The 12,111-nt window shown below is 46.9% G+C and overlaps 1 protein-coding gene across 2 annotated transcripts in view; it reads left to right on the top strand.

Annotated features, from left to right (window-relative positions):
• The window catches only part of Pigl (phosphatidylinositol glycan anchor biosynthesis class L), a 60,289-nt gene extending 48,425 nt beyond the window's left edge, over positions 1–11,864 (top strand). The window contains exons 3-7 of one of the 2 annotated variants that reach the window (XM_055594006.1): positions 3,225–3,315; positions 7,159–7,226; positions 8,854–8,885; positions 10,499–10,632; positions 11,286–11,864. In XM_055594006.1, the coding sequence (XP_055449981.1) occupies positions 3,225–3,315; positions 7,159–7,226; positions 8,854–8,885; positions 10,499–10,632; positions 11,286–11,435 (475 nt within the window). In that variant the 3' untranslated portion in view covers positions 11,436–11,864. Of the gene's footprint in view, positions 1–3,224; positions 3,316–7,158; positions 7,227–8,853; positions 8,886–10,498; positions 10,633–11,220 lie in introns of both variants that reach the window. The other variant, XM_055594007.1, reaches the window with a different exon arrangement.
• Positions 11,865–12,111: the final 247 nt, after the last annotated feature.

Here is a 12,111-nt window from a genome sequence, read left to right as displayed (position 1 = left end):
TGTGTGTGTGTTTATATGCTTGAACTTTTCTGCTTTTGTATTTTCTTACATTGAGTTGGAGGAAGGCAGCTAGGATGCCTTGCAGTCTGTTCCCAATCCATGTGGTTTTGTTTGTTTGTTTTAACTCAAATCAGTTTTTTTTTGGCAGTGGTGGTGGCTGTTCTTGAGAGAGTCTTACCAATCCTCCTATTTCAGCCTCTCAAGTGCTATAATTATAGATCTGAGCCATGATGCCAGCCTTTGTTTTTGTTTTCTAAGAAGAAGTTTTGCTATGTAGTCCTGTCTGGCCTGGAACTCACTGTTGACCAGGCTAGCCTTAAAGTTGTAGGAAATCTTCCTGACTCTACCTCCCAGGTGCTAGGGTTCCAGGCATGTGCCACCAACCATATCCACTTTGTTCGTTTGTTGTTGTTGTTGCTGCTGTTGTCATTTTTGGTTTTGGTTTTCTGAGACAGGATTTTTCTGTATAGCCCTGGCTGTCCTGCAACTCTCTCTGTAGACCATTCTGGTCTCAAACTCAGGGATCCTACTGATGCGGCTTCATGAGTGCTGGGATTAAAGGCATTCACCACCCTGCCCAGCAAGATCTGTTTTATAAAAGTGCTATTTTTCTAAGTTCTTGCCAAAAGGCTAGTACAACTGCCTTTGGCATAGCCAGATAAAAGTTACATTTCAACCAACTGGTGCTTATTAAATACTCCTTAATGAAAGTGCCTTGCACATGGAGAGACACGGTTCTTACTGTTTGTTTAAAGTGTCCCTGAACTCAAATTATACCAAGTACACAAGAAATAGCTTTATTCTTACATATTTTTGCTTAAGGTCAAGAGAAAGATATAATATAGACCATAGTTGACAGAGGAGGACAGTGAAGGTTCTTTTGTTTTGTTTTGTCTTTGTTTTTTGGGGACAGAGTTTCTCTGTGTAACCTTGGCTATCCTGGACTCACTCTGTAGACCAGTCTGGCCTTGAATTCACAGCAATCCACCTGCCTCTTTCTCCCTGAGTGCTGGGATTTCAGGCACGTGCCACCGCCACCGAGCCTGGCTTCAGTGAAGGTTCTTATACATAGAATAATCTAGAGTAAAGAACTTGACTTTGCACTTGGCCTCTGGGAAGCGATCCATGTCATAGCTGATAGTATCTGCTTCCCATGCAGACTTTGGGCAACACGGTATCAGTCACATGAAGGCTGAGATCAACCAGAGGCAACCAAGCCAATTGCTACAACCAAAGCTTGGTGTTGGTGAATTCTGGCTGACAGTGCGCCCTGTGTGTTGTTGCCACATATTGAAGCCGGACCAACATGTTCTGCCTTCACAGGGAGCAAGATCTCTGCATCTGAAAACATCTCTATGCCTAGACTCTGCATTAGGCATCTCTTTCTGTTGACGACTTTAATCTATACTCCTTCTTTGCTTAATAACGTATAGAACTATTGTCAATGAGTAGTATATGTATTTCTCCCCCACCCTTTTTTTTGTTTTGTTTTGTTTTTCGAGACAGGGTTTCTCTTTGTAGCCTTGGCTGTCCCAGACTCACTTCGTAGACCAAGCTGGCCTCGAACTCACAGAGATCCTCGTGAGTGCTGGCATTACAGGTGTGCGCTACCTGTATATGTGTGTGCTGTATATGTATTTCTAGTGAATCATTGATGGCTTAGGGAAACTTCTGAACGTCCAGTCAGTATAAAAAATCAAGGCTCAGCAGTAAAGACACTTGCTGCCAACCCTAATGACCCGAGTTCAATCCCAAGAGCTCACGTGGTGGAAGGAGAGATCTAGTTCCTGCAGGCTGTCATCTGATACAAACACACACAGAGACACACACAGTGGTGTACATGTGCACCCCCCCAGTAAGTAAAGAAATTTACTTTTTAAAAAGTGTAGGCAGTGCAGGAGGCTGGCCCCCTGAACCTTAATTATGGCCTCAAGCCCCTTGTAGCAGACTCAACGGAGGAAGCAGCACTGAAGGTGAGCCTCGTGCCAGATGGAATGTGCCACCTAGACAGAAGTAGAGAAGAGCAGAGAGAGAAGTGTTAAGTTAACAAGAGGCCCAAATTGGACATTCCCCTTGAAGAGAGGGTCCCAGGAGCAATGGAGCAAAAAGTGTTCTTTCTGATTTCATTGTCTTCATGCTCCTTGGAAAGCTGGCCACCGTAGAGCTCTGTCTCACACAGACTGAACGAAGGTATGGCCAGAATTTTAGAGCAAGCGCTTCCATACGCTGGGCCTTTCTTTAGAGTCATAGATCAGTGGTTACTACTGATGCTCTCCTGGAGTTGGAGCATCGTTCCTCACAAGGATGACAAACAGGCCCTCTCTAGGACACAGGAGAGAAATGATGAGGAATACATTTCAGAATAAGGGGAACCATTAGCCCCTAGGCTAAAGGAGTTCCCTTTAGCCTAGTGCCATTCTAGGTGCAAAAGACAACCTTGGGGAAAAAAAGAAAAGAAAAACCAGAATGTCATCAGATCATCAGGAATCTCAGCAGCTTGACTGAATCCTAACAGGAAGCAGGATCTCAATGGTCCAATTCTGATCACCCAATCTCCTTAAAGTTGTAGCCCAAAGCCAGTGGGATGTTGCAGTGGGAAAAGGCACTTGCCACCCAAGTCTGATGGTCTGAGTTCAATCCCAGAGCTCATATAAAGATGGAAGGAGAGGGGGCTGGAGAGATGGCTCAGTGGTTAAGAGCAATGTCTGTTCTTCCAGAGGTCCTGAGTTCAATTCCCAGCAACTACATGGTGGCTCACAACCATCTGTACTAGGATCTGATGCCCTTTTCTGACATTCAGATGTACATGCAGATAGAACACTCATATACATAAAATAAATAATAAATCTTTAAAAAATTTATTTAAAAAAAGAGATGGAAGGAGAAAAGTGACTCATTAAAAGTGTCCTCTGAAGCTGGGCACAATGGCGCTTGCCAGTAATCTCAGTACTTAGGGAAGCAGAGGCAGGTAGGTCCCTGTGATTCCAGGCCACACTGGTCTACAGAGTGAGTTCCAGAATGGCCAGAACTACACAGAGAAACCCTGTCTCAACAACAAAACAAAACAAAACAAAACAAAACAAAAATAAAATAAAATAAAATAAAATAAAATAAAATAAAATAAAATAAAATAAAATAAAATAAAATAAAAACAGGAGGAGGGGAAGGAAGAAGAAAGGTTATTTCTACCTGGAAAAGGGTTCAAGTGTGCTTCTCTCTTGCAGGGAGTTTCCAGATCACCCAGGAGTGCAGTGGGACACAGAGCTTGTGGCCAGCACCCTCCTTCAACACATAAATGTCAATGACATCAACCTGGTAAGGGAACGCCTCTCCGAATGGAAAGCCTGAGGTCTCCATCCTGTCACTTCTGCTCCCGCTACTTGACTTGTGGGCGCTTCCCACTCCCAGCCCTGCTCCAAGCCCACCTAAGAGGCTGTCTGCTAAACCCACTGAAGAGCAGGTGCGCTTTTCCGTTCCCTCTGATCTTCTGGATGACTGAGGGAGCAAGTTCTCAACCCTCGTTCCGAGAAGAACATTTTCTAACCCTGCCCTGCTCCCCCACCTTTCTCTTGCCTCCTGAAAATTCAGAAAACCCCAGGAGTCTGCACAAGACTGTCACTGCCACAGAGCTCCTCACACCAAGTGGGTTCACATTTCATCCTCACCTTGAAGACAAGTTGTAAATGTTACAATTCTCATTTGATCCAGGGTCAGCGACTTTCAGAGACATACAAGGGGTGCAGGGGCGTCTAGGGATTTCACCCAGAGCTTTGAATATGATAAAGCCCCAGGTGTATTAATAAGTGGCATTTTCAACTCTGAAGCTATGATGTTTAAATCTCTGTTTCGTTTTTTTGTTTGTCTGAGATATACGGTCACACTGTGTAGACCAGGCTGGCTTTGAAACTCACAGGGATTGGTCTGCCTGTGCCTCTGAAATGCTGGGATTGAAGGGATGGCCACCACGCCCAGATAGCCTCCATTTCTTTGAAAATATTTTAAAAAAAAAAAAATGAAGATAAATTTAATTTTTTATTTTTTAAAATATATTCATTTTTATGTACATTTGCTGTTTGCCATATACATATGTCTGTGCGAGCGAATAGGATCCACTGGAATTTGAGTTACAGACTGGACGGTTGTGACCAGCCGTGTGGGTGCCGGGAATTGAACCAGGGACCTCTGAAAGAGCAGCCAGTGCTCATGTTCTTAACCACTGAGCCGTCTCTCCAGCCCCTGATGATAAATTCATACTCACTTTATGAAAACTTCTCAGTCACCGTTACAATAGAGAAGTAATGGAGTAATGTTTGCTTGTAAAAGTGAACAAAGCCATCTCAGCTCTCTGTGCAGCCCTGGCTATCAGGAACTCTGTGTAGGCCAGGCTGACCTGAACCACAAAAGTCCTCCTGCTTCTGCCTCTGAATGCTGCCATTAAAGTCCATTTTAAAGCTACCAAGGTTTTCTTTCCAAAGCTCAAAGTAATCAAAATAGTAATTCTTCATAGGCTAATAGCTAAACTTTGACTGTTCAAAGCCCACCTCATTGACTGAGTTTTGTTAAAGGGCAGAGCATACTGACTGAGAAGCAGATAGGGCTTTTCTGTCAATGAGACGTTCATTGAGTGAATTGACACATTAGACCTTTTTTCAAGACTCCTTTTTTTGTCATGTGTATGTGTGAGCCTATGTATATGTGCACTATGAATGTGTAGGAGTTTATGGAGGCCAGAAAAGGGAGTTGGGTCCCCTGGAACTAGAGTTATGGGTGGTCGTGAGCCACTGTGTGGGTGCTAAGAATAGACCCTGGGTCATCTGGAAGAGCAGTATGCACTCTTAGCCACTGAGCCATCATTTAGCCTCAGCACCCTGCTTTCTCGCGGTAGTGGCTTTCTTGGGACTAGCCCCAATCCTGGTCCTCACCATGGAGCAGTAGAGCTGTTGGCCATACCACTCACTCCATTTGTAGGGGATTTCATCATTTCAAAATCTGGGAGCCATGGCCTTTCTTGATCTGGCCCTTACATCCTGAACACGGTGAATAGGCTTTTTCCTCATTGAGGGGCAGCAGCTGGGGGTGGTGAGGACCCTGAGCAGAGTGTAGGATGACAGGCATGAGCTGCGTATCCCGTTTCTCTCTTCTTCCACCTTCAAAGAAATCATGCCAGTTTCTGCTTCTTGTCATGGGACCCTTTCCTCTGAGCTTCCTGTGCCCCATTTAAGGACCACCATGATTATATTGAACCCACCTGCCTGTCTGGAATAGCCTCTCTGGGATTAGCCTCTCTGGGATTAAAGGCATGCACCACCACCGCCTAGCTAGAAAAACTGCTTCTTAGTTTAACAAAAGGGAACATTTATCCCGGCCATAAAGGCCTTCTCTTTGTCATCATGAGACTATCTAGGGGATTCCCTGAATTGACACTAATGCTCCATGATGCTCCTGAAAAAGAGACCCAGCTCTCATGGTAGCCAGGGCCATTCCAGTGTAAATAGAAAGACTAAGTGTGGTGAGTCGGTCCAGGTGTATACTCCATCACCTGGAAGGTAGAGGCATGGAGACCAAGAGTTTAAGGCCAGCCTCAGCTATGTTGAGTTCCAGGCAAGGCTGAGGTGTATGAGACATCTCCAAAACAGTTATAATCACAAAAGAAATAGAGCAAGAGACTCTTTTCCCAGAGTACTCCAGTTCCAGTCCCTTCATCTGCGCCAGGGCACCTTCTGCCCTTCAGGACGGCCCTTCTCTTCCCTCTAACCAACCATCCCTAGTCCCTTTCCTGAGTCCTTGTTTTCTTATGTTTCTTTTATTATTCACGTTATTTGTGTGTCTGTGTTGCGTGGGGGTGCACATACAGGACAATATGCCTTTGGAGGTCAGAGGACAACTTGCAGGAGTCAATTCTTTCAACTGTATGTGGGTTTCTGAGGTCATCAGGCTGGGCAGCAAACAGCTTACCTACCGAGCGATCTCTGTGGGGCCACACTATATATTCTGTTGTTGTTATTCAAACTGTAGAGCTGAGCACATGCATATGATCCCAGCCCTTGGGAAGTAGAAGCAAACAGGACAGGAGTTGAAGGTTATTGTTGACTACATAGTGGGTTCTAGACTAGCCTGACCTATACGAGAGACCCTAACTCACCCCATCCCCACCCAAAAATTAAGCTGTCATTGATTTTTCTTTAATCCATCTATGCAGAAATGAAATGTTAGAACCTAGACAAAACTTATAGACGAAGACATCTGTGCAAACGGAAGCGGAAGCAGCCTAAGATAGATCTCTGTGAGCTTGTCTTCAGGGCGCTGTACTTGTGGCATGGCATGAGGAAAGGAACTGCAGCAAAGCAGGTTGCATCTACCTGAACAATTCCTATGCAGCAGCCAGCCAAGAAAACGAATGTGCTGATACGTGGCCGGCAGAGAAGAAACAACTATTGATTGAGACAGGTTCTCATGTGTCCCAGGCTGGCCTCAAACTCACTGTGGCTCAAAGGATGACCGTAAACTTCTGATCCTTGTTCCTCTTCCTCCCGGGAACTGGGATTTCATGCGTGCGCCACCACATACACTCAGACATTGCTAAGGAACAAGCCCTGGATTTCATGCATGCGTGGCAAGCACTCTCCCATGTAAGCCGCACCCCAGCCTAGAGCAGAGGCGTCCTGAGGCCTGGAGACATTGAGGTCAGAAAAGCCCGTGTTAGAAACAATCAGACAGAAGGCAGGCATGATGTTGTGTGTTTATGGTCCCAGTACTAGGGAGACAGAGGCAGGAAGATCCCTGGGGTTCCCCGGCCTGCCAGACTTGCCTGACCAGCAAGCTCTAGGCAAGGGAGAGGCTCTAGCTCAAAAACCAAGGTGGACAGCTCCTGGGGAACACCTGCTATTCTCCCGTGGTCTCCAAGGGAACAGATTCTGAAGACAAGTTTCTGTTTCGGGGCGAATCCCACTCAGGAGCAAGCATGAAGCATGAAACTCACAGCTGCCACACACAGATCTGTCTGCCCACAAGCTACTCAGATGCTCCAAATTTTAAGTTTCAGGGTTCTGCTGTTCCCTTCCCCCAAAGGAATGGTGAAGGCCGCTTTGAAGCGGAGGCGGTGGAGAAGCCATTCAACAGCTCTGAGTGAGCCCTTTCTCCCTGGGTCTGTCCCTGCAGGTGGTGACTTTTGATGCCGAAGGAGTCACTGGTCACAGCAATCACGTTGCTTTATACAGAGCTGTGAGGTACGCATCTCTGGGTGACGGATGTGGGAAAGGGTTTCTCTGTTTGCTCAAGGGTCAGCTACTAAAACACGTCCTGCCCCAGAAACTCACTTTTATGCTACTTCACAGTCATCGCTGCCCTATTCTCACCCACCTCACCATATCCCTTTTTTAAAAAAACATGTATGGTGTTTTGCCTTTGTGGGTACCATCCTGGTTCTCCCTTCCATGAGGTGCCTCCACGAGGGAGGACCTGACATGATGGCTCCCCAGCTTTGTCTTTAAGTTGTGTGCAACTTCAGAAGATGCCAGAGATGATTACTCTCCAATTTGTTTTTTCCACAGACAGTTCATCCTGATTCTTTGACTATGGAATGATGGGAGGCCACACTTCACTCCCCCCTTGTAAAAATCATTTGCTTCCTGGCCAACAGAGTCCACAGATACAGCTATGTGTTGTCAGTTGCCTTAGGTTCATTCATAGTCTAGAAAGACACACCACAGGTTACAGTCAAAGATATGATTTGTGTGTGTGAAGATACACAGAAAAGTGTACATCCCAGAAATGAACTTTTAACCAAATGGTTATTCTGAGGCCTGGGTTGCTGGAAAGCAAGCTAGTAACAGATAGGAACAGGGGGCCCACTTTATTCAAGGTCCACATGGAGCCTTATAAATTCGTACCCAGATATTCACCAGAAAAAGAGTCAGATAAAGTTTGCTACAGAAAAACCAAGAGAACCTCAACAGACTAGGTAGGGCCCTTGATGGGGCACTTGGCTAGTTTCATCCCTGCTTTTTTTTTTTTTTTGTTTTGTTTTGTTTCATTTTGTCTTATTTTGTCAGCTTGACACAAGCTGGGGTCATGTGGGAAGAGGGAATGTCAATTAAGAAAAGGCTGCCAAGCCGGCCAGGTAGCACACGCCTATTAATCCCAGCACTCGGCAGAGGCAGGCAGATCTCTGTGAGTTTGAGGCCAACCTGGTCTATAAATCAAGTCCAGGACAGCCATGGCTGTCTCCAAACCATCAAGTTGGGCTGTAGGCAAGTCTGTGGGGCATTTTCTTGTTTGATGATGCGGGAGGGTCCAGCCAGCTGTGGGTGGTGGCCTCTGGCCAGGTGGTCCTGAGGTGTTGAAGAAAGCAGGCCAGTGAGCAGCACCCCTCCATGGCCTGGGCTTCAGTCCCTACCTCCAGCTTCCTTCTTGAGTCCCTGCCTCGACTTCCCACAGGGATAGACTGTGACCTGGACTTCTAAGGTGGAATAAACCCTTTTCTCCCAGAGTTGTTTTTGGTTACTGTCCTTATCACAGCAACAGAAAGCTAACCAGGACACTAACCAGTTTTAAGAGAAATAACTTGAGGGTAATTATCCTCATCTCTAATGGGCAAAACTTGGGGCCAGATTGTTCCTAAGCCATAGACCGACTTCTGGATCGAGCTGTATGGGAGTAAAATGCCCACTCTTGCTCCCTCCAGAGTCAGGCACCCTGTACATTCAGATGTTGATTCATGCATAGAAACCAGCGGGCGCCTGTGTGCTTGGCTGGGGCGTGGGCTGAGGGCTCTGGCTCTGAGGGTCCCTCCTGTTTACACAGAGGAGCAGGTGACTCAGACCCTCTCTAATGCTTGTCCTGCACATCCTCCAGGGCCCTGCACTCAGAAGGGAGGCTTCCTAAAGGTAAGGAAGGCTTGCTGCTGTTTTGAGTGTTTGTTTGTTTGTTTGTTTGTTTGCAAATAAACACCAGTTACTACCTCTCTGAGAAACTTACCAAGGAAATTTGCAAATATTGTCAGCCTTCAGTATCTATGGATTTCTGTGTATCTATGGACTTAACACCATGGACCAAAATTATTCAGGGGAATGGGCTCCCCAGTTTAGAGCACTTTCTGCTCCTGCAAAGGACCTGGGTTCACTTCCCAGCACCCATATCAGGCATATTACAACCTATAATTCCAATTCCAGGGAAGTCAGACACCCTGTGCACGAATGTGGTGCATATAGCCCTTTTAGGCACACACGCACACGTGCACACACACACACACAAATAAAAATATATTTAAATATGCAAGGAGAAAAAAAGTGGCACCTGCACTGAACATGCAGGTTCTTTTCTCCTTCTTAGTCCCCAGACAATGTAACATAGCAACTATGTCCATGGCATCTGCTCATATTAGAAATTATAAGTAACCTAGAGATGATTTAATGTATATAAGAGGTTGTGGGCAGGTTCCGTGTAGACACTGGGTGGTTTTATGTGAGAGACCTGAGCATGCATAATTGAAGTCTTTGTGGTGGTCCTCGAACAGCACCACTGGGGACTGAAGGACGCCTGTGCACAGAGCAGCCCTAGGCTGTGCAGGGTGGGCCACTCTCCCTGACTCAGCCAGGTGTGCGTGGCGGCTTCAGCCTGTATCCATTGCTGCGCCTCATTTAGTTTCTGCACAGGCAGGTAGCTCTTTTCCACTGGTAGTACTTTGTTAGACCGCCCAAACTCCCCTCGAATCACCTACCTCATCACTGAGGTTCTGAGTGTCTCCTGGTTCCTGAGAGATTGATGTGCTTGAACCAGTAACACGTTCTAACTCCCATGAAGCACAGGACCCCACTGGCCATTGGCTTCCTGGTGTCCTACTGCAAGTTCTAGGCTGGCCTGCATCACAAGGGTGACATGAGATCAGAGAGGGAAACGTAGGTGATGTGTGCTGTCTTCAAGGCTGTGAGGCCTTAGGACCACTGCTGGTTTCCACTTGGCTCTTCTGTCTGCCATATGAGATGGGCAGTCCCTACACTGTCAACACCGCTCTATCAACCAGGAAGGCACACTCCAGAGCAGCAAAGGGACTTCCCATGCCACAAGTTTTTCAGAGATGAGGTCTTACTCTGAAGCCCAGGCTGGCCTGAAACTTGCTATGTAACCCAGGCTGCTTGGAGGCAGTCCACCTGCCTTCCAAGTGCTAGGATTACAGATGAGAACCACCACACCCAGTGCCTGATGGCAGAGCAGAGCTGGACTGAGTCTCCAGCCTCCCAGCTCAGAAATCTCTGTCTCCATCGTCCCTCCTCCCTGTCTAGCAAACCTGTGCTCTTTCAAGGACACTCACAGTAGAGTTTCTGCTGCCTGGCACTGTTCCCATGTGGGAGAATCCTGGTCAAAGAGCAAGTCTGGTGCCACAAGGCACCTGGCAGCTGAAGAGCAAGCCCCCTGCCTGCCTGTACCGGGAGATGGGGGAGGTGCCTGGGGAAACCCCTGGCTGAGAGCAGCAATCAACCTGCCGTCCTTCCTTGCCCAGGGTGTTCTGTACTCACGCTCCAGTCTGTGAATGTACTTCGGAAGTACGTCTACCTCCTAGATCTGCCCTGGTCGCTCCTGTCACCCCAGGATGTCCTCTTCATGCTCACCAGCCAAGAAGTGGCCCAGGCCAAGGTAAGGACTGTACTTCCTAGACACTGCACTGTGAACCAGCCTCAGCTCCCTTGGCTGCTCTAAGCCCTGCTACCCACAACACACTCTCCTCCACAGGGACCAGCCCTGCCCCAGGCGCCAGATCATTCCAGCTACACCTGACAGGTGTACACTGTTAATGACTTGAGCGTTTTTTTCCCTGATTATACAAATTTTAAGTAAATAAATGGTACATGCTCATTTTAGGAAACTCAGAAATACATAACAGCATCAGTAAAATGAAACTAAGGTGCTGGAGCGGCGGCTCAGTGGTCAGGAGGCATTTGCTGCTCTTGGGTTCGGTTTCCTGCACCCTCACTGAGCCGCCTACAACCATCTATGACTCCAGTTCCAGGGGCTCCGTCGCCCTCCCCTGGCCTCCATGGGTACTGCACATAAGGGTGCACACACGTGCTCAAACACAGAAAGAGCTTAGCGGGGCAGGTAACTCAGAATCATTAGGGCTGGGGCTGGGGGCTGGGGGTTGAGATGCCTACCCTGCAAGAAGGGAAGCGCTGCAAATATCAGCTCCAGAGCAAGTCCATCACTGGCCCTCTTTGATTCTTCCAGAAAGCCATGTCCTGCCACCACAGTCAGCTCGTCTGGTTCCGCCACCTCTACGTCCTCTTCTCTAGGTACATGAGAATCAACTCCCTGAACTTCCTCTGAAGCGTCAGAAGAGTTTTCAGATCTTCAGAACAAAAGGGGAAAGCAGAAGTCCTGGGCCAGGCTCTGGGCAGACTTACCTCCTTGACGCAGGGAGACCCCGGCCGAGCAGCCACTGAGGAAAAAGGCCAGCCTGGTCTACATAGTGAGCTCCAGGACAACCAGAACTCACAAAGAAAGACCCTATCTGAATACGTATGCACATATATATTCTGATAGTGAAATATTGAACCAATGCAAAAAAGTTCTTTTGTACTGAAGTTAGGCGTAGGTGTAGTGGCGCACGCCTCTCGTCCCCGCATCCAGAAAGCAGGCGCAGGCGGATCTCTCTACCTTAGGTTTGTGGCCAGCCTGGTCTACAGAGTGAGCTCTGGGACAGCCAGGGCTACACAGAGAGACCCTTAAAAAAATTAACCTCAAGTAAATAAATTATGGATATTTTAATAGAACAGATTGTGATAAAACTACTTTTAAATAAAGCAATATGCCCACAAGTAAAAATCTATGTGACAAAATCAAGATAATGAATAAACAATTTTCTTTTTAAAGATTTATTATTTATTTATTTATTTATTTATTTATTTATTTATTTATTTATGCAGCATTCTGCCTACACACCAGAAGGCGGCACCAGATCTTATTATAGATGGTTGTGAGCCACCATGTGGTTGCTGGGAATTGAACTCAAGACCTTTGGAAGAGCAGCCAGTGCTCTTAACCTCTGAGCCATCTCTCCAGCCCCATAAACAATTTTCTTAATTTGTTTGGGAAAAAGATATGTTTCCATGCCCACGT

Source organism: Psammomys obesus, unplaced genomic scaffold, assembly GCF_907164565.1.
Source record: "Psammomys obesus unplaced genomic scaffold, mPsaObe1.curated_primary_1811, whole genome shotgun sequence".
In the NCBI taxonomy this organism is placed as follows: Eukaryota; Metazoa; Chordata; class Mammalia; order Rodentia; family Muridae; genus Psammomys; species Psammomys obesus.
The sequence above is the reverse complement of the archived record's forward strand: the minus strand, read 5'-3'. Positions and strand labels throughout refer to the sequence as shown.